The sequence below is a fragment of the Dermacentor andersoni genome, chromosome 2, assembly GCF_023375885.2.
Source record: "Dermacentor andersoni chromosome 2, qqDerAnde1_hic_scaffold, whole genome shotgun sequence".
NCBI classification, from domain to species: Eukaryota; Metazoa; Arthropoda; class Arachnida; order Ixodida; family Ixodidae; genus Dermacentor; species Dermacentor andersoni.
In genome coordinates, this window is record NC_092815.1 from 197,978,247 (window position 1) to 198,000,924 (window position 22,678).

At 49.2% G+C, this 22,678-nt stretch overlaps 1 protein-coding gene across 1 annotated transcript in view; it reads left to right on the forward strand.

Annotated features, from left to right (window-relative positions):
- The window catches only part of LOC126540144 (galactosylceramide sulfotransferase-like), a 108,821-nt gene extending 106,078 nt beyond the window's left edge, over positions 1-2,743 (forward strand). Inside the window, exon 7 of the mRNA XM_050186931.2 lies at positions 1,028-2,743. Within this exon, the coding sequence (XP_050042888.1) occupies positions 1,028-1,153 (126 nt within the window). The 3' untranslated portion in view covers positions 1,154-2,743. The remainder of the gene's footprint in view (positions 1-1,027) is intronic.
- Positions 2,744-22,678: the final 19,935 nt, after the last annotated feature.

The following is a 22,678-nucleotide window of genomic DNA, read 5'->3' on the forward strand; positions in this document are numbered from 1 at the left end:
TAAGGGAAATAAATGTTCCAAGACACCCCACATTCAAGAGACTACAAGCAGTCACTTTGAGACTACTTGAAATCAATACATACCCAACACCCAAATGCCTACATTACTACATGGCGGAACAATTCCCCTATACGAAGTGCGCGAACCGTAATGAATCACTTAACTTCAAAGATATGCTCTGGCCGCACGACCGAACCACAATGCCATTTGCACTCAGAACCTGGCCAGAGGCTGCCATTCGCAGTCCGGATCTGGTTGAACAGCTTTGGGCATTCCAGTAAACCCGTGACGCGGCCGCGAAGTTCCGTCTTCTGGTCCCGGCATGGAATTAGCCCTCATATGGCACACTCCGTAGCCTTGCAGGACCGAATAAAGTTTTCCATCCATCCATCCATTCATCCCCAGAGTGATTGCGGATCTCTTGCCGGTTAAAAAAAAATGTTGGAATCTACAAAGCCCTTTGCGGCTTCATAACTGGACCCGTATTCTTGAGAGGCCGTCACTACCACTGGGGCACTAGATAACATGAAAAGCGATGCACGAACTACACGTACATAGAAAGCAATACCCCGAAAAGGAGGGCAAGAGAGCCGTCCACGTTGCTCGACTGGTCACAGGACAATGGAACAGGAAGACGTTTCGGATTACGCTTGCATCATCAGCGCGATCGTTTCTCTACCGCTTTTATTCCCTTTCGGCTGTTTATGCCGCTTAGATAAAATTAAATGCACATCGTTTCACGCTGCTCTATCAGCTACAATAATTTAAAGATATGAGACATCACTTGCGAACTGTAACTGTTGGCGTTTTGTGCGATGTTAGCAGTTATCCAGAGTTTAATAGCTTGCTACAGAAGCTTTGTTTCATGGGTATTTCCAATTTTACTACAACTATGTTTTCGACGTACGTAAAGTCTGCTTAGGGTCTTTCATTGCAGTTTCTTGTAGCGTAGACTATCAAAATATGACCTTGCAGGATTGAGCTACTCAGGTGCTGAATAACATGCACGCTGCTGGATTCTTTGCAGGTGGTGGTGTTCCGTGCCAAGAACGATAGCTCAGACGAATGCGTCCGTATGACGTTGCCTGAGCTAGTCTACACAGAGCGCCTGCGAAAGAAGCAGTTCGGGGACACAACGGCACGTCGCCGATGACGGCGCCCTAAGTCACCATAGATGGGCCGCTGATCCCTACGGCACACTCGCGATACGGCGTTCACAATTTCCGCTGCGGGCGACCAAAACCATTGCGTTGGAAGCGGAAAGAGTGAGAGGTGAAGCATAGCACGAGCCATCGGGACAGTCCACCTTCTTGCGAAATATTGTCGGCTGACATCACTTGGCAACACCGCAGCGCGAAAATTTTGTGAGATGTCTACGTGACGTCGCAATGTCCGTACACTGCTTCAGAAACAAATGCGACACTCCTGGAACACCAGATTGGGGATCACCGACCGAGGACGTCTTAATAATATCACCTCTACGCCTTTGTTTGCCAAAACGGGAATTGTTGCCCTCCCAGATACCGGTTATTTAAATTTACAGGAGTGGTAAATGTGCTTCCCTGGACTATAAAACTATAATCCAAGGCTATTCCTTTAAATACCATATTTGGCGTGTTTGCTCAGATAAGTTACTTTCTAAGCTTTACATGCTTTATTGGTCTACTTGTGCCTCGCGGAACTTCTATGCAAGAAGCAAAAAAGCAACCGAACCGCACTTGCGGGCACGGCCATCTATGTACACGCAACAACGCAGCCGATCGTCCTATGTGGGCACATCCTTCCTCTGAAAGTCCATGCAAGTCGTGGAATCCTAGGAGATGTGGTCTGCTGTGAAGGTTATCTTCATTATACCAAACACTTTAAAAAACCTGATATATGCATTCTGTGTAACCAGAATGTGCCCAGGACGGCTCTAACGCATGTAGGAAATTTGCTCTGGACACTGAAACTCCGGCCTAACATCTCTGCAAGGAACATCCCCTGGACGTAATCAGCACCTACCAGAGATATCCATATTCTCGCGGTCGATGTAGAAATCAGCTTTGGCGGATACCACTTCAGACCGTGGGACATAGATGTCGCTGAGACAAGCTTCGTGTGGGGCCGAGCTGTACACTCTATATTGCGTTGACGGTGCTCGTTGTTAACGTATTTCAAAACACAAATGTATGATCGTCCAGCATTTTTACCGCCTGTTTAATGCAATAATTTTTGGAAACAATAAGTCGCGCTAACGTACCCACATTGCCTCCTCACAGATCTAAACCCGTCGTATACAGCTAGCATAGAATATGTGACATCACTCGTTCGGAATAAGCTATCCCAACTGCAACGTTTGAATGGCCCTGTAACCCTGCAAGATTCTCAATAGCCAGTAATAGGACAGGTTCGAGGCAGCACAGCTTGTTTCGTGGCCAAGAATGTCCTAGATGATGCTGACTATTACCGTGCTTCTTTATGCCATGCAAATAAGGCAAAGTTCATAAGCGTCTTTCCGCTTGGCAGCGATATCACAAAGGACTAGTGATCGGCTCGGGAGACAAACCGACCAGATTGAAACTAGTTACCACGTGAATCATTGCTTTTGTTAAGTTACATTGCCGTACTAGTGTCCCCTCCCTTCACCTTACTGCTTACTCGCAACTGCAGGTTACCATAGCGTCGCAAGCAGTGACTTCTCAACTTCTGTAACTGATGCACACAAGTGAATAAATTTGCAGAATTTTTTTTCCCAGTGCTACTCTAGGAGCGCATTTCTGTACAAAACGTTAAGTTGATTTTGAAGCTTTCTTAACGTGAAATAAAAAAAATGCCACAGAGACAGACTGCTACAGAGAATGCCACAGAGGACACTACCGCTACTTTAAAAATGCATTGCATTTCTTCTAACATAATGGTTTAACTTTTTACTCTATCCTAGTTCATGACATGTTTTATAATATTTAACAAGCCTATTATTATCAAAATATATGAAATCTCCGCATTCATATTGTAAATTTTGCATACGATTTTACACCCATGGCAAAAAGAGGAGAAAATTTTTATCGTGTCTAGGCAAGAAGTGCAAGAAAAGTTTGCTTGCTAAGATGTGTGTTACACTTAATACAACCTCTACTACTCACTGTCAGATGACTCATTAACTGTATACTTTTTTAACGTTCTTGTTATTTTCTTATTCACGAGTTTTTTTTTTTTCAATAACATTTAATCATCCTATTGCAGTTGCCTATAGAGAACCAACGCCTATACAGCGTACAACTACGAGCAACCACACCCCAAAAATTCGTGTCAAGCTGTCGCACCTCTGTAACGCAAAGTGTATTTCATCAGTGATCCTTAGTAGACAGAAAGAGATTAGCTTTATTTATAAAGTGCTTGCAGTCCGAGTCGTCACTGTTGAAGTCGAACTGAATACCGGATCTTTGTGGTGAGTCCATTCATCTGTATTTATTGAATGGTTTGATGTATACTACTTCCGGTAGCCATGCGGCGGCCAGTCCAGCTTTGCCAGGTGCAAGTTACGGAGGGAAGGATGTACGTGCGAACTAAACATGTGTGTAAAGAGCGTGCTATGCTGGTAGTTGGAAACCACAGAGAGAGATTTATGAGAGAACCCTGTTTTAGGTGCACTGTTCTATCGTCCATCGCGAAGCAGCAGGATTACGATGAGTGTCAGTATATCTCCACAAGAACAACGCCGCGTACGAGAACTTCGAAGCTTGATCGGATAATTACAAGGCAAAAATTATTCCTCTCCTCGACATCCGTCGCCAACTCGTCACGAGAACTCGTCGCCAGGTCCAAGAGGGCAGTCGAAGCCAGAGGGTTCCTGGACTAAAAAGCCTTCTCCCTATGGGTGGACAGCGCAAGCCGGACGAAAGACGAGAGGAAGTGCACAATACGAGCGTAGACTAACAACTCGTTTTAATTTCAAGCAACGGAGTATAATATACAGAAAATGTAAACACGTGCAAAGTGACCTTTACAAGGGTGTTAGCCTATCTTACCATTCAAAAAATCAGTTTCTTTATCCTGCAGAGTGATAGAAGTCTGGCTGACGCATGCGCCTGAGTTCACATGCATGAAGTAGGCCTCGAAAATCTCGCGGTTAATTTGATGCATATTTTTATACAATATTTCCGTTTGTTCAAACAAAGCCTTCCCACTTCAGGGTGAGGCCGAGCCTCACTCAGGACACTGTTTCGAATAATAAACGTTTCTTTCTCTCACTCTCCTCAAAAATATTCTAGTCTTAGTGCATTTCCAAGAGAGAGAGAGAGAGAGATACATTGTTATGATGGAGGACGGAGAGAGGGGGATCCCCGTTATGGGTGTAATCTTCAGTTCAACGCTCTGGCGGTGGTGACAGCACTTACGGTTCTGGCCATCAGCTTTCGCTGATATACCAGTGCCCAGTTGGCCAGCACCATCTCCCACTGCTCGTGCGTTACGTTTCTGTTGGGGGAGTTATTTGGATTTTTTGGCAGTCCTACGTGTTGTGGTATAGGGCAGCTGGCTCTGTACAGAAAAGACAAAGGGGATGGTGAAAGGTGGGGTACATCGCATGGAGGAGCGTGAGGTGAGGATAGGTTTGATTAAGGCTTACGTTGGGGCTAGTTGGGATTTCATTCCTTTGTTTAAAAATACAGCGCTGCAAAGTTGCATCACTGAGACGTTTCTTTTACGGGCGTGAAAAAGCTAGGACAGACGTAAGAAACACACCACACCGCGAAAGCAGACAGCGAACTGTTTGTTTTTGGTAAGTAGCCAAATGCCGGGAGCTTAGGTGTTAATTGTGGAAGGAATGAAGAGGTTATGTTGATGATAGGCTGGTTTCACGCGGTCGCAAGACATTGTCTCCACTCTCAACTTCAATGTTTTCGATGAACATAAAACCATACGAAAAAAGTCTTCATAGGAAGGAGTCAATGTTGGCTTGACAAAGTCGTGCCGCAAAAAGGTGTGCGTGGTTGTTTCCATTGTCGGGAAACTAAACACAGGCTGCCCGCGGGCAATGCAGAGGGGGGGGGGGGGGAGTGTAAATAGAAGCTGTGCAAGCCAGAAATGTAGCCTAAGTTCAGTGCGGCCGTTGGCCTTGCTGGGTGCCTTGCTGGGTGGCGCAAAACTAGCCTGGAACACGTATTGCTGATCAATGAAGCATATCGGTTGCGCTGACTCCGAAATCATCGTTGATTGTTGTTCGCAGCCCCAGTAGTACTCGGCGTAGCCATTCGACGCAGTGCTGGCTGTCGAGCGTGGCGGTCAATGACGCCTTCATTTGTCAGTGGAGACGCTCGACCATGATGATGATGAAGCAACATTTACTGGGCCCGAAATAAATCGGTGGTGCGCGAAGGCACCATAAGGGGTGTTTCCTAGTTACGGGACCCATATGTTCCACGCAGCTTCTGGCCCCTGTCCATCAGTGCTAGCTGAATCGGTAGGGGAGGGTTGGATAACAAGGTCTCCCATCGCTCAAGCTGTTGGAGATTGGGGGTGTTGGTGGGAAGGGGGACCTTGAGTTCTGTGCACTCTGCCAAGACGTGCGGCAGGGTGCCGTTCTCTCTTCTGCAAAAAAGGACAGGGCATATCGTGTTCCGCAGGGTATATGCGGTTCATCAGTACGGGATGCGCGAGCGATCCCGCCTGCGCTCGACGTAGGATCGTCTATTGTTGCCTGGTGAGTTTGGGATGCGGTTCTGGCAGTCTGCACCTTTCCTCTTGATACATCCGGGTAATGCCCCGAAAGCAGGTAACCAGCTGCGGTAGCTCTTCCGGCTCGTGCTCGGCCCGGATTGACATTTCTCGGGCATGGTAGTCGGCGATGGTGTTGCCTTCTACCTGCAAGTGAGCCGGGACCCGCACGAGCTCGATGGCTCTTCCCGGAGGCTATGCCCTTGCCCTGTGGGCGGTAAGCCGTGGTGTTATCACCGCGCGCACCGAGGAGTTTCTGCAGGGCAGAAAGAAGAGAGCTATGGAAATGTCGGCCTCAGTCAGTATTTATTCGTAAAGGACAACTGTAGACGACACCGACGTAGCCACAAATACTTCCGGCACATTTTTCCACCGTGATGCCTTGTAGAGGCATCGCCTCACGCCACCTTGAGTACCGGTCGACGCACTTGAGGAGGTACCTGAAACCTTGGCTGAGCGGAAGAGGCCACACCAAGTCTAAACGCACGTGATCTAAACGACCCTATCGTTGTCGAAACGGCTGCACCGCTGGACGCGTGTACCGGGTCACACACACGGCTTGACAGGCTTGGCAGCTTCTTGCCCAGCTTCGAACATCTTTATACCTCTCTGGCCAGACGAATTGGTCTGTGATAAGACTCTCTGTCGCTCTGATGTCGGGATGGCTTAGCCCGTGTAGTGAATTCATTATTGGCAGCCGAAACTGATGGGGCATGAACGGGCAAAGAGCTGCTTGCGATGTGTCGCAGGTGACCAATGTCGCTGTGCAGGGAAGCCACACCTCCGCAAGCTGGAGTGACGAGCCTTCTTCCCGCAATTGCCACAGCTAGGGATTGCTTTGCTGCGTGGCAGCTAGCGCTTAGAAACTCACAGTGCCAGCAAGCACAACGTCGATCCGCCACAGCTGGTCAGCAGCCTTATTTTCGGCCCGAGAGATGTGGCTGATGTCCATGGAAAATTCGGTGATAAATTAAAGTTGCCCAAGCTCACGTTCTGAGTACTAGGAGCTGTTGTTCTTGAAAACGAAGGTTAACGGCTTGTGGTCGCTCAGAATGTAAAAGCTACAGGTTTCAAGAAAAAAAAAACGGAAATGCTTGGCAGCGCAAGAGATGGCCAACATCTCACTTCCTAGCGAACTTGTATAGGCTTCATGCGCTTTAAGAAGAATGCCAGCGGGTTCCAGTCTGTACCATCGTGCTGATTTACCCTGTACCCACTACTGTGGTCGACACGTCTACGATAAGGCGAGTTGGCGCGTCGGGCAACGGATGAATCAGCAACACTGCAGTCGGCAACCGCTCTTTGGCTTCCTGGAAGGAGCGTTCGTGCTCCGAGGACCAGTGGAGGACCAGGTGATTTCTTGAAATTGCGACGCAGTAGGTCTCTGAGCGGCTGAGGAACTTGCGCACATGGTATGAAGCGCCTGTGAAAATGTATGAGCCCCGGAAACTCACGCAGCTTTCGGAAGGAGGTTGGAGAGTTGAAGTACTCGATCGGCCACACCCGTGATTCTAATGGCTTCAAGGCTTGGTGTAAAGTCTGATGGCGGAGAAAATCCTGGCAAAACTTAGAAAGGGCATTTCTGGGGCTTTAGGACCAGGACTTGTTCATCGGGTCGATCCAATAGAAGACGCAAGTGCGCTTTGCCCTCTTCGCTTGTGCGACTTGCAACGACAACGTCGTCAAGGTAGACAAAAATAAACGGGTGTCCACGCGTAACCTCTTCCACTAATCTTTGAAAAGATTGCATCGCATTCTTCAAATCGTAAGACACATGGACAAAATCAAATAGGCCAAATGGAGTAGCTTTTGCTGTCTTCGGAATCCGCTGCGTTCGGCAGGAATTTGGCGGTTGGTGGTACGCGCTCGTCAAATCAATCGTGCTGTATATTTTTGTTGCTGCGAGACGAGCTCCGAAGTGATGTATGTTGGGGAGCTGATATTGATCCGGAGTAGTGGTGGCATCCAAAGCTCGGTAATCACCACAAGGCCGCCAGTCACCACTGCCCGGCTTTGGAACCAGATGGAGGTGAAGACGAATTGCTGGAGGAAGGGTGAATAACGCCGAGCTGAAGCATGTGTTCGAACACACAGCGGGTGACTTCCAACCTCCGTCCAGCAAGCCTCCATGGCGGCGCGGCGGCAGGAGGGCTGGTGGTGGCGATATGATGCGTCACCTTGTGTTTCACGGGCAGCGTATCTTTTCGGAGCTTAGTGAGTTGCGGGTACTCAGCAAGCATCTTGTCAGGCCGAAACGCACGGATGGCAAATGAGGAGAGTTTGGGCTGCTGGCGAAGTACATCGAGAGATGAGACGTTATCCATTAGGCACTAATCGCGAACACTCACATTTGGTTGAAATGGCTGAGGAAGTGCGCTACCCGTTTGGAAAAGCTGACGTTGGCGATCACAAACACCCATCTGTGCAAGCGCGAAAGTTCGCTCTCTAGCGTTATTGACCGGAGCCCATACGACGCGATGGTAGTGCTGTTCAGGGCGTGCAGCGTAGGTGTAGGCTTGGCGCGTTGCCGATGTGTGGCCGTGATGGGAACGATAGACAGCTCGGCGCCGATGTCGACGAGAAGGCGGCTGCAGGTCATGTGGTCGACTACGTAGAATAGGCGGCTTCGCGGTCGTCTACTTGCTTCAGGCGCGAGAGTCAGTCTGCTGGCTCTTAGACTCTCGCAGCGGTGATAGGCAGCTGTGCCGTATACGGGCAGGAGCATAGGCGATCATCGAGTGCAGCTAGCCGATCGAGACTCGTCCAATCGCAACCCGCCAGCACCATGCGTGCGGACTGTGAGACGCACGAGAAGAACAGCTCGCGGAAAATTGGACGCTGGCTCCCGCTTGCGGAGTGACCGCCTAGCAACTGGCCCAACCGCTGCAGGAGTTATGACGGTCGTTGGTCGAAGAGTTTCTGGGAGACAAGCCCTCAGAGCCTAGTCTGTTGCGATGACTCTAGGCGCTGCACGACAGTGTGTTACAGGTCGAGGCATGCTGTGGCGGAAGGCGTACGCGCTGCCGAGTCGTCTATAGTATTTGCGATGTTTGAGCGTAGCGCGGCGATGGCCTGCACGTAACTAACTGTCTGTGAAGTGATGCGCTGGAGTTGAAAACGGGTTTCTACTTGCGTAAACCAAACTCTAGGATTCTAGGGCCAAACCCTGGGAAGCTGAAGTTCTGCGGCAATGAGAGTAGACGTATTCAAGGCGTCGTCTCTATCCGCAGGAGTAGGAGCAGCGTTGTCCATGGCTAGCGTCCAAAAAAAAAAACTTAAACGTCCTGAGTAACCATTTGTTCGAAGCTTTGCTTAGGGCATGCAAGTAATACAAGCTTTGACAGGTTAAGAAAAAGAATGTACTGGCTTTATTCTAATGTAAAAGCAGGTTTGCCGAGTAGCTGTGGTGGCGCCCCAGTCGGGCAGCCACTTCGTTCCCAGAAGCAGGGGGCAGTGAGCCAAACGTGGAGGCAAGGCGAGGTAAAATGCATTTCTCAGAATCTGAAACAATGTATAGCGATGAACGGTGGCTACAATAGTTGAGATGGTGCAGGAAGTTTGCACAGGATTCATTGAATTAAATTGGGGGGTTTTAGGTGTCAAACGACGCTTTGATTATGAGGCACGCCATGGTGGGAGATTCCACATAAATTTTGACCACCAGGGGATCAACCATGTCTCTAGTGCATAGGAGACTGACGATTTTGCATTTCGTCTCTAAGGAAATGCGGGCGCCGCGACCGGGATTTGATCGCGCGACCTCGTGCTTAGTAGCACAGCAGCACAGCCGCTAAGCCACAACCGAAGCAAGTGGATTCAGATGGCACTTCGTGAACTGTGCATCTCGCAGAAGCTTGGCGACATCGGCAGTTTCCAGTAGTACTGTGTGAATCAGTGGCAACTAGAGTATAGGAGACGGTTTGAGACATACAGTCTGGTCCGGTTCTTCACATACCTTGCCTGCCTCGATAGTGTCGGGCAGGACTCTTGAGGCAAATGTAACTGAAAGTGAAAACTCGGTTAGTGAAACTTCGAAATAACGAACATGGTTATAACGAATTATCTTCTATAACGAAGTAAATATAAAACATTCTTACTAATATCAGCGTGCAGTAAGCAAAGGTTTGTAAGGAATATCAGATTTAATGAATAAATTCTTGTGTCAGAGACGAATGTCGTTTAACGTGGTTCAACTATACTATATATTTGGTATTAGTTACGTGCCACCGCGACTGATCTTATTTTGTGTGACAAAGATCATATTTTGATAATTCCGACACATGCCTAGGCGTTCAGATTCAGTCATATAGATAAAATATTCGTCGGAAACGACGCCATGACCGTGTTTGTGCTTTCGTGGGGGGAGATCACCACACGCCATCTATGATACTTCATGGCCCGCACCGAAACCTTCAGTCAGAGATATCCCAACAATGAGATGTCAGATACCTCTTCCAGTCGTTACAGGTTTGCCAGAATAGATCACGAGGAATAAGTGAAAGTTTGTTTTTTCTTCTAAAAACTGGTATATTTCAAGGTTGCGTCACCTTTTTCGAAGGTGATCAGGGAGGGCGGCGGAAAGAGCTAAGCATATGTAAAAATTGAATTTTAGGTAGCGGCGCCACCGCTACCTTTCCTACATTGCTCCGTGGCCCTCCGCTACAATCTTGGCAAATTAGATTGGAACAAAGGGTTATCATCGCTGAGAAGATTGTAGGACAACACAAGGCAGCTACCGATTTCCCGCAGGCTGGTCACTCTGGGGGTGCTGTCTATGGGAAGCCAACTGGAAAGGGTATGTAGCCTCCGTGGAGGGACCTTAAAGGTCTAAACACTGAGCATGGGCGTAAACCCTAGTGTCTAAATATTCCCAGACACGGCTAAGGCACACACGGTTAAACGCGGCAAGGTGCCACGCCCACGTGGTTGTGCCTGAGGTGTGGCCACACACCAAATGCGTGCTGCTACAGGCACCCTTGGGTGGCACAATTTTCTGCATACAAGCATTCGTCATGCCTGTGAAGACCTACAACAACCTTAAAATAAATTTCGGCAATTAACGTTCCTAAAAAACACACTGTCCATGAGAGCTACAGGACGCATTTGAGGAATTCAAATATTTCCTTCTACTCTTAGTTTTTAAGTTTTCATATGCATACCAAAATCTAAGTATATGATGCTTTTTGCATAACGCCGCCGTTCAAAAGCAGCCGCCACTGGCGGTAGCAGGACCCGATAAAGGTCGGAGAAACTGTTTCAAGCCTGTCCAACGCTGATTACTAAGGTTAAGCGAGTCTGTCCTTGTTCAGCCTCCCTGCTGAATACTGAAGGAGCGATGTGGCAGTTTTCCGCGCACTTCTTTTTACGGGGCTAATAGTGAAGCTTTGTATCCTAGTTAGCCAACCCGAAGATAACCGATCGCCTTAAGAGGAATTAATGCCATCAGACCCTCTGGGCCTACGCTTCCGTTTCTTTGCGCCTGATGTCTAAAAGACGTGCGTATTCTGGAAGAATGATATGGAGAACCTAAGCAGCGTTTCTCCCTTCTGTAATAAAAGATGTTTCCCGCTTCTCTCCCAGCGTTGCGATGATGACAGATGCGCCACCTCCCTCAACACCGTTTTCGCTACTCAGCTGCGCTGACTCGCCGAAAGCGCTTCACGCTCACTGGATCGCATTCGCTGCTGCTTAAATTGCGGATGATAGACGGGCGTGATCAATTTGGCGTCTGTGACACAGATTTCTACGCCTTGTTATAGACCATGTCAAAAAGGCTTCCTCTTCTTTCGACGCACTATGCTTCGGCTAGAACCACAGTTCAGGTATTTTCTCGAGAATGAAGCTTGAATTCTTCCTGGCCGTCCCTATCATCGTCTCCTCCGCGATGAACTCTGGCCCTTCTGATACGAGACCAATGGAATACTGCTATGAACCAATGAGTGAGTGCAGCAATCTAAACTTCATTATGTTTTGTTCGCAGAAAACAAACATAAGAGTACCAAAACAGCGTGTACGTACAACCTCGTTACCTTTACACACACACACACAAAAAGAATTTTATTGAGGGATAACGTAACCTTTCCTAGCTTTTCTTTACTTTTTGATCAAAATATGTGGAACTGTAGCTCACCTGTGCACTTAGCGCAGTGTACGCGACCTTCGTGAGAAATATTTAGTCATTGCTGATATTAAGTAAGTTTTTCGCGTGCGTCCCATGACCACGCACGTTTATATCTTCTTCCGTTTGTCCACCGCGGCGGCGCTTTAAAACCCCGGCTCTGCAATTATGCTTCAGAAATGGCCCTTTCCTTCTTTTTTCTCCTCCCTTAAACTCGTTCTCTTAACTACTACACGCAGAAACAAAGCTACAGCGCTCGCATTCGATCCCGTAGATGAGATGGAAAAATATATATATATATATATGATATCACAAGAAGCCAACGAACACTGACACCAAGGACAACATAGGGGAAATTAGTTGTGCTTAATAAATGACATAAAGACACGATAAATTAATGGAAATTAAAGTGGATGAAAAAAACAGCTTGCCGCAGGTGGGAACCGAACCCACAACGTTCGCAGTTCGCGTGCGATGCTCTACCAGTTGAGCTACCGAGGCTTTTTTTTTTTTCTTTATTGCCTCGCTTTTCACAGAGTTTACGAGATCAGAAGAACAGATTAACAAGATAATAGTGCCGAGAACCGTCAGCTGTTTGCTGACTACAAGCCATCAGTACTTCGGCATCTGCAACAACATTTCTAATCTTGGAACCCACTCTGGTACATACGACTGCACCTTCTGCACTTCGACAAAATGGGACACCGATTCGCAAAAATATTCGGGAACCGGTCTAGCGTCAATATCCGCATTGTGTACAGCAGTCCGAGTTCGCCATATACTGTGCAGGCCCAGGAGCATAACCAGATCGAAAGGCACACCATCGTCGTTTTCGACCGTGAGATAACGGATTCCGTGCGGACTTACTGGCAACTCTTTTTTCAAGGTTCTCTGTAAGATGTCCCAGAAGAACACTCCACCCCAGCAATCTAAAAACACATGCTCAGTTGTCTCTGGTTTTTTGCATAACAAACAATGAGTACCCCACGGAACAAATAAACCCTTTTCTTCTAACCATGTTTTAACAGGTAAGGTTCCTGTGTGCAGCTTAAAAAAAAAGGTTTTAACTCCTGGCGCAATTGGCATTTTTTTAACGCGTTTCAAAACATCTTTTCCTTTGCCTGCACAGTATAATTCACGGTACAATGGCACAGGAAATAACACATCCACAAGGTCCTTGTACAGTTTTTGCGTGACACATCTGTCAAATATTGCAAAGAAAAACGCACCGATAAGAAGCGGAAAGATGACACCACTTCTTTTAGATATCCACGTACTGGTCCTTGCTGACAAACCGAAGACACAACAAACTCTGGTAGCACTTTACCCAGCCTCAGTTGAATCATAGTTCTGAGAAAGGTATGATCTACATCTCTGAGAAAAACAAATCGACTGACGAGTTGTCTCACATACAGATGCACTAGACCAAGCCCACCATCACTCCCTCTTTTAAACAGGTTTGTTCGGCTCGTTTTTTCCCATAGAGAGCTCCAGATAAAGACCGCGAACACTCTGTGCATTTTTTGTACATTTAACCTGCTGCAATGCAAAACTTGCATTACATACCATAGCTTGCTTACAAGAAATAGGTTGCACGTCGTGGCCCGTGCGAAAATCGACTTATCCCATCCTTTCCACTTTTGTGCATTTTCACGTAACACCTCTGTTTGTTTTTTCCAATAAGGCTCATTGTCAGAGTAGTACTGTAGGGGTACTCCTAGGTATGTTGTCGGTGTTTCTTGCCATTTAATGTTCAAAAACATCCTTGGTGCGACGTCCCATTCCCCATGCCAGAACCCAACGCACTTGTCCCAGTTTACTGCACTACCACTTGCTTGACAGAAACTTTTAACAGCATTAACGGTATGCATTATACTTTCGTGATCAACACAGAAAACTTCAATGTCATCAGCGTAAGCAAGAAGGCTTACCTCGGCTTGATGTAACTGAAATCCACGTATCGCGTTGTTCCTAATTACGCTTAGACAAAAGGGCTCAATATATATGCAAAAAAGAAGCGGTGATAATGGGCACCCTTGTCTGACCGAGCGCTGTACTGGTATGTATTCACCTACTGATTTGTTTATTATCAATCTCGTCGTACATCCGGCGTAAGCCATCCGCACACCTTCGCTGATCACATTGCCTACATTCACATATTCAAGCATACATAGAAGCAGATCGTGCGGCACGCGGTCGAATGCCTTCTCAAGGTCAACTTGCAGCATAGCGACACTTAGTTGCATTGCGTCACAGCATTCAAGGATTGATCGTGCTATGTGTATATTTGTCATAATTGTCCTTCCTTTTATTCCGCACGTTTGATGTGGACCGACTAAATCTTTCATTACGGTCTGCAACCTGTTAGCCAATACTTTCATTAATATTTTATAGTCAATATTTGTCAGGCTAATCGGCCTATACGATGTGACGTTACGTAATTTGATTGGGTCTTCAGTTTTTGGTATTAGGACCGTGTGTGCTGACAAAAAGGACGGCGGTAGATGTTTGCTCGCGTAAGCCTCGTTGTATACTTCAGTCAAAACAGGCGCGATAACACCCTTAAACGCCTTGTACAATGCAGCGCTTAAGCCATCCGGTCCCGGTGATTTGCCATTATTTAAATGGTCAATCGCATTCTTAACTTCCTCTACTGTTATGGGCAATTCTAATACTTCCTTAGTTTCATCATCTAATGTTGGCATCAATGACATGAAGTCTTTTTTAAATCTATCAGTGTCAACTTGGCTACGAGAAAACAATACTTTGTAATATTCCAAAAAACAACTTGCTATTGTTTCTTTGTTGGTTATTGCATTTTGGGAAGCATATTTCTTTTCGACTCCCAAGGCACGTTTTGTCGGCATTTCTCCTGTGCACCATCTTTCAGCTCTGGCTCGAATCAATGCTCCATTGTATCGCTCTTGGTCTATCAGCTCAAGTTTCTGCTTTATGCTTTTTATGTCTTCTAAGAAATAACCGGGTTGTATACTTTCAGCTTCCAATAATTGCTTCAGATTCAATCTAAGACGGGACTCGAGTTCTTTTTTCGCGTGACTTAAAACACTGGCCCTTTCAAGTGCTTTCAATTTAATTGTTTGCTTACAAACTTCCCATTTATGTCCCCAACTATCTAAGTTTTGAGTTGTTGTTTTATCTATAGTCTTGAGAAACTGCTCACAAAACTCGTCGTCTTTCAGCAAGTTTGCGTTAAATTTCCAAAGATCCCAGGAAATTTCTTTGCTATTTGTTTTTTCCTTTCCAACACGGAAAGAAACCAAACAATGATCACTAAATGCAACAGCTGTGACTCGATAATCTCGACACGACTGAATTAGTTCAGCCGACACGTACACTCTGTCAAGTCTAGCATGGCTCGCACCCTGAAAGTGGGTAAAAGTGACCGCTTTTCCACCGCAAAGACATTCCCCCACGTCTTCTAGACTAAATTCTGCAATCAAGTCTTTCAAAACAGCAGTACTTGCATCATTGTGTTTCCCACTGGTTTTGTCACGTTCCGTACAGACACAATTGAAATCTCCCGCCAGGATTAGTCTACGCTCGCATTTCAAGTACGTCTTCATTTCTTTAAAAAAAAGCTTTCGCTCTTGAGCCTGAGTTGGTGCATAAAGACAAATTACTCGCCAATTTTCTGTTGACAGGGAAAAGTCAGATACAATGAAACGGCCTGACTCACAGGTAGTCACCGACTGCACTACAGCACCAAGACTCTGCCGAATTAACAAAATGCACCCCGAAGACCTCCCCACAGCATGCGCAACACACACGTTATAGCGTCTCGTGAAAGGACGCACCATACGCTCTGTCTGATCCTCTCTCTCTACTTTGGTCTCCTGAATGGCTACAATATCAAAATCGTGCTCCGTTACGAGGCGGTAAAGTTGGTTTTGCCGCCTCTTGGCGCTAAGCCCTCGGACGTTAAGTGTTGCAATATTTATCGACCTCTCTAATGACTCCATATTGGCGAGTGACACCAGACCGAGCCTACGGCGCTCCCCTCACAGTGCTTGCCTTGTAGCAACACACAGTCCAGTCGACGCTCAGGGCGTCGACTTGCCGCCGCCGCGTGTAAGCGACGCCGACCGCTGATGGCTGGTGGCCACCCGAGGCTTTTTGGTTCCAGGCTCGGTCCCACGCCTCTCCGTTGCTCGTAGCCGGGTGTCTTGAGAAGCCGTGCTTGCTTTGCTGAGTCGGCGCTTCGTAGGTGTTGTCTCGGCGTCCATGGCAGCCTGATCCGTCGAATCACTGTCTTCGAGCGTCGCAACAAGCTCGCTTACTGCGGTCTTGAGTTCAGCTGTTTTCTCACCACTCCCGGACGCACTTAGTGGCAGCTGCTTTCCTAAAGAGTGGGTTTTCAGAAGGGCGCTCTGCCGAACCTTCTTCGTACTTTCCTGTCGAAGCGTCTTCCAGAGTGGCGTCTGCTGTCCGAGCGTCTGCAGCCTTGTTCTCTTGCGAACCTGCTGAGCTGGTGGACGCCGTCACTGCGGCCGCGTCGCTGATAGACGCCACCATCCCAGCCACGCTCTCCGCTTCCTCTTCGTCCATGAGCATCTCGCTCCGGTCTGCTTCACCGCCTACGCTTGCAACTCTGGCGTACGTACGAGCGAGTACAATTAGCCTGCTCATGCCCGAACGCTCGGCTGGCAGCACACCTGGGCACTCGGCATTCACGTCGTATGTGTCCAGTGTTGTGACAACGCAGGCATAACGGGGCACGTCCAGGCACAACCACTAGCGCAGTGCCGCTACCAAGACGCATCTGATGTGGGATGCGGTCTGGTGTGACACCATCGCGCAGCAGAAGACGCACTAGACGAGTCGTTGACTCGGCGCCCTCAAAGTCCTCGGCCTTCCACCGATCACTGATGACTTCCTTTATCTCGCCATACTCTCGGAAGGCTCGTCGAATGGTCTCAGAGGTGACGTCGAACGCGACCCAATGTAGCTTAATCCTGAGTTCTTGCCTCGCTGCATCAATGACGAGGCATGGCCGGTTCTTCACCAGTAGTGGTCCGGCGTCTAGCAGCGTCTGCTTTGCCTCATCTGTCTTCATGTTCAGCAGCCACACGTGCGACATTTGGTAGGCACCAATTCCACCTACTTGCTGAATTACACCAACATCCTTCAAGGGCTTCCGGAAGTCGTCGATTCTATAATGCCGTCCAGTGACGTCGCAGTGCAATACAACTGCGCGCCTTTGTCCTTCACCTGTTGGTAACGGAGGCAAGATGACACGGTAATCCTTGGGCAACGCAGAACACGGGGTACCACGGCCAACGTCGGCCGCTTTCGCAGCTCTCGAGGAGCTGTGATTCTGCGTCCGTACTGCACTTTAATTTCCATTAATTTATCGCGTCTTTATTTCATTTATTAAGCACAACTAATTTCCCCTGTGTTGTCCTTGGTGTCAGTGTTTGTTGGCTTCTTGTGATATCATTAATAAAAATGGGGCCCCATGGTTAACCCCCTTTCTTGTCGTTCATATATATATATATATATATATATATATATATATATATATATATATATATATATATATATATATATATATATATATATATATATAATATACATATATAAAGATATATATATATAAAGGCAGCAACCACGAGCTCGTGCCGGTAGCGATGGTGCTGTGGCACAGGCAGGCAACTCTTCTTCGTTACAATCGCCCTCCGCAGAAAATGGCGCCATCCTTGCGGCTTAAGGCGAAGAGACTACTATTGGGTCGTAGTACGGCTTAATGCGACAGACGTGGACAAGTTCGCGGCCGCGATGGCGTAGGTCCGTCGATGGCGTGAGGGGCTCTACGATGTAATTGACGGAGGACGTTTGCTGCAGAACGGGGTAGGGTCCTAGGTATTTTGCGACAAGTTTTGAGGAGAGGCCGGGTGTAGTATCGGGTACCCGAAGCCATACAATAGAGCCAGGTGAAAAAGTTGATGCAGAACGGCCGGCAGGTTGACGGGATTGCTGCTGCCACTGGTCCTCGGTGGAAAAAGAGCGGGCAAGCTGGCGGCATTCCTCGGCATGACGAGCAGCTTCAGATATACGCGTCAGGTGTATATGAAAGAATGGTATCGAGCGTAGTAGAAGGTTATCGTCCGTATAGGAGAAAGTAAGGGGAAAAACCAGTAGTTGCTTGGGCCGCAGTATTGTACGCATACGTCACGAAAGGGAGAACTTGGTCCCAGTTTGAATGATCAGAGGTGACGTACATGGAGAGCATATCGCCAAGAGTACGGTTGAAGCGCTCGGTCATGCCGTTAGTTTGCGGATGGTACGCTGTACTGGTGCGGTGAACCATTCGGCATTCGTCGAGTGGTTCCTTCAAAGCATCGGAAAGAAAGGCGCGGCCTCTATCGCTCAGAAGTTCGCGAGGGGCCCTGTGGTGATGAACGAAATGTCGTAACAGAAACGATGCAACGCCGCGGGCGCTGACAGTCGGCAGAGCAGCTGTTTCAGCATAGCGGTTCAAGTGATCCACTGCAACATTAATCCAGCGGTTGCCTGCTGGAGTGGAGGGTAGTGGTCCGTATATTGACACGTGTACTTATCTTTATCGGGCGACCACGTTTCGCCGCCTAACAAATGTTATCGCACAGCGCGGGACGCGCCTGCATGCATCCGAAGATTCCGGAAGGTTATCGATGCTTCTATCCGGCTGTCTGTTGTCGCCGAACCTTGTGTTATCAGATTTCATCGCGTGACGCGAATGGTGTAGAACTTTGTGGAAGGCACGAGGGTCCCAACGATTAGTCTGGAACATTCGACGACTGCTGTATAAAAGCCGACGCGCTTGGCCTGCTGATCAGATTTCTGACGATCGCCGACCGTGTTCGCCGCTATCGTTCTGCTATAAGTGTAGCCTGTTTTTGTGGGCACAGGTTCGCCCAATAAAAGTTAGTTTTGTATTTCACCGTATTGCTGCTTTCTGCACCGTCACTACCACGTGACACCTGGTGGAGGTGCAGGGTAAGTCCGGTCATGAATGGTTATTCTTGCCGTGCACATTCCAGACAGCGTAATCAGCTGTCCTCCAGCGGTGCGAATTTGAGGGCCTTCCCATGCAGTCTTAACCTTCTTCAACTGGGCGGCGATGTGTCCACTCATGACGGAGTGTGTCCAATAAGGCGGTAACTGCGTGGCCGTCGAGAAGCACGTCGAGGTCGGTGGTTCTTTGTCTGGCGTTGCAGTTCGGTCTTGGCGTCGGATCACGGCTGCGTCGTGTTGAACTGAAGCTGGAACGCTGCGTCGTCAAGTCGTCTTTCGTCGGTGTAGTCTTGGCTTCCTGACTTCGGCGGGACGGCGGCGGGTCGTTATTATGTCGTCGAGATGGTCTCTTCGTCGTCTTCGTCGGCGGTGGAGGATCTCCGTCAGTTCGACGAACAGCAACCGCACCTGCATCGGTTGCTGCTTTTAGTTTTCCGGATATGGGCTCGTAGAGCGGCCCCGGGCTGGGCCGGTGTATGGTCGGCGCTGCGGCGACAGGTAGCGGCCTGGTGACAGCGAACAGGACGGCCGTCGAGGGCTCCACTGAGTAGCGGCGAGGTAATCGGCGATGTCACGTGGGCGCTCGCCAAGCTGTGGACGCGGCGCGTTGACGGCGAAACCTCTCAGTCCCAAGTCGCGGTATGGGCATCGGCGGTACACATGGCCGGCTTCGCCGCAGTGATAACAGAGCGGGCGGTGGTCGTGGGCTTGCCAAATGGATTGAAGTGGCAGACCTGTCTCGTTTACTTGGATGACGTCGTTGTATTCGCCGGAAATTTCGACGATCACCTTAGGCGGCTTGCCACAGTGCTGGAGGCCATCAAGTCATCAGGGCTCACTCTGAACCCAGAAAAGTGCCGCTTCGCTTACGATGAGCTTCTGTTCTTAGGCCACGTCATCAGCAAGTCTGGAGTCCGCCCTGACCCGTAGAAGACAGCTGCCATCGCAAAGTTCCCGCAGCCCACCGACAAGAAGGCAGTGCGTAGATTTCTTGGCATGTGTGCCTACTACAGGCGATTCGTCAGGGACTTTTCACGCATCGCTGAGCCGCTGACACAGCTAACTAAATGTGACGTGCCAGTTCAAGCTGGACGAAAACACTCAGATTCTGATTGCCTATCACGCGCCCCCATTGACCCGCCGCCGCAAGATGACGAGGATGACGACGCCTTCCTTGGAATAATAAGCGCGGAAGACTTCGCCGAACAGCAACGAGGGGACCCGGAGCTAAAAGGCCTCGTCGAGTATTTGGAAGGGCACACCGACGTTGTCTCTAGGGCATTGAAGCGTGGATTGTCTTCGTTCACGCTACAAAACAACCTGCTCGTGAAGAACTTCTCACCAGTCCGCGCCAGCTACCTTCTTGTTGTACCGTCAGTGATGCGTCCAGAAATACTCCACGCCCTGCACGACGATCCAACCGCTGGGCACCTCGGATTCTCCCGGACGCTGTCGAGAATACAGGAAAGGTATTACTGGCCGCGTCTGACCACCGACGTCGCCCATTACGTCAAGACATGCCGAGAGTGTCAGCGACGCAAGACACCACCGACAAGGCCAGCAGGATTACTACAGCCGATCGAACCTTTTCGCCGACCATTCCAGCAGATTGGGATGGATTTATTGGGGCCGTTTCCTATGTCAACATCCGGGAATAAGTGGATCATCGTGGCGACGGACTATCTCACCCGATTTGCTGAAACTAAAGCTCTACCAAAAGGCAGCGCAGCCGAAGTGGCGAAATTTTTCGTCGAGACCATCCTGCTGCGACATGGTGCCCCAGACGTCCTCATCACCGACAGAGGAACGGCTTTTACAGCAGAGCTCGTCCAAGCCATTCTGCAGTACAGCCAGACAAGCCACAGGAGGACAACTGCCTACCATCCGCAGACGAATGGTCTCACGGAGCGCCTGAACAAGACCCTCGCCGACATGCTAGCAATGTACGTCGACGTCGAGCACAAGGCGTGGGACGCGGTCCTCCCGTATGTAACCTTCGCTTACAACACGGCAGTGCAAGAAACAACACAGATCACGCCGTTTAAGCTTGTTTACGGCAGGAACCCGACGACGACGCTTGACGCCATGCTGTCCCACGTCACTGACAAAGAGAATGTTGACGTCGCTAGCTATTTCCAGCGCGCCGAAGAAGCCCGACAGCTCGCCCGCCTACGGATAAAGAACCAACATAGGACCGACAGCCGACACTACAACCTCCGACGACGCATCGTCGAGTACCAGCCCGGCGACCGTGTTTGGGTTTGGACCCCGATACGCCGACGAGGACTGAGTGAGAAACTATTGCGCCGCTATTTCGGACCCTACAAGGTCATTCGACGTATTGCCGCACAGGACTATGAGGTCGTGCTAGACGGAATTTCGCATTCACCTCGGCGGCGCGCACGATCTGAAGTGGTCCACGTGGTGCGTCTGAAACCCTTTTACGCACGCTGACGAACTTTCCTTATTTTGTTGTTTTCTTTGCTACGGGTGTTTTCTTTATTACTTTCGTTTGTATGCAGCATCGGGTCGATGCTTTTTAAGAGGGGGGTATTGACACGTGTACTTATCTTTATCGGGCGACCACGTTTCGCCGCCTAACAAATTTTATCGCACAGCGCAGGACGCGCCTGCATGCATCCGAAGATTCTGGAAAGTTATCGATGCTTCTATCCGGCTGTCTGTTGTCGCCGAACCTTGTGTTATCAGATTTCATCGCGTGACGCGAATGGTGTAGAACTTTGTGGAAGGCACGCGGGTCCCAACGATTAGTCTGGAACATTCGACGACTGCTGTATAAAAGCCGACGCGCTTGGCCCGCTGATCAGATTTCCGACGATCGCCGACCGTGTTCGCCGCTATCGTTCTGCTATAAGTGTAGCCTGTTTTTGTGGGCACAGGTTCGCCCAATAAAAGTTAGTTTTGTATTTCACCGTATTGCTGCTTTCTGCACCGTCACTACCACGTGACAATATGCCTATACCAACACGATCAAGGGGCCGACTAGGGTAGGGAAGGCGTTGTGACGGGTAGACTTGTCCGGGAGGTAATTTTCGGCGTTGGCATTGAGCACAGGAGCGAATGAACTTTCTGACGTAGTTATACATGCCGCGCCAATAAACTCGGACGCGTAGTCGAGCATAGGTCTTGAAGAGGCCGGCATGTGCGCACTGAGGGTCTGCGTGGAAAGCGTCGCAGATAAGGCCACGGAGATGGTGGGGTATCACGAGAAGCCACTTGCGACCGTCAGAGAGGTAATTACGACGATAAAGAAGGCCGTCGCGAATGCAGAAGTGGGTGGCCTGGCGGCGAAGAGCGCGAGATGGTGAAGAGGTGGATGCATCAGAAAGGATGCTGATGAGAGCACTGATCCAGGGATCCTTGCGCTGCTCCCACGGCATGTTGCGCAGTGCATGAGATGGAAGTGTGGGCTCAAGGACAGATAGGCAAGCGCAGTCAGCGGAGACCGGTGAGCGAGAAAGGGCGTCAGCGTCCGTGTGTTGGCGGCCGGAACGGTAAAGACCGCGGATGTCGTACTCCTGTAGCTTAAGGGCCCAGCGAGCAAGTCGGCCAGATGGGTCCTTAAGGGTAGACAGCCAACAAAGGGCGTGATGGTCAGTGACGACATCGAAAGGGTGACCATACAAATAAGGACGGAATTTTCCAAGGGCCCAAATAATGGCTAAACACTCTTTCTCTGTAATAGAGTAATTAGCCTCGGCCTTTGTCAGAGTTCGGCTCGCGTAGGCAACGACATATTCATCAAACCCCGCTTTTCGTTGCGCGAGTACGGCGCCAAGTCCGACGCCGCTGGCATCGGTGTGGACCTCTATGGGCGCTACAGGATCG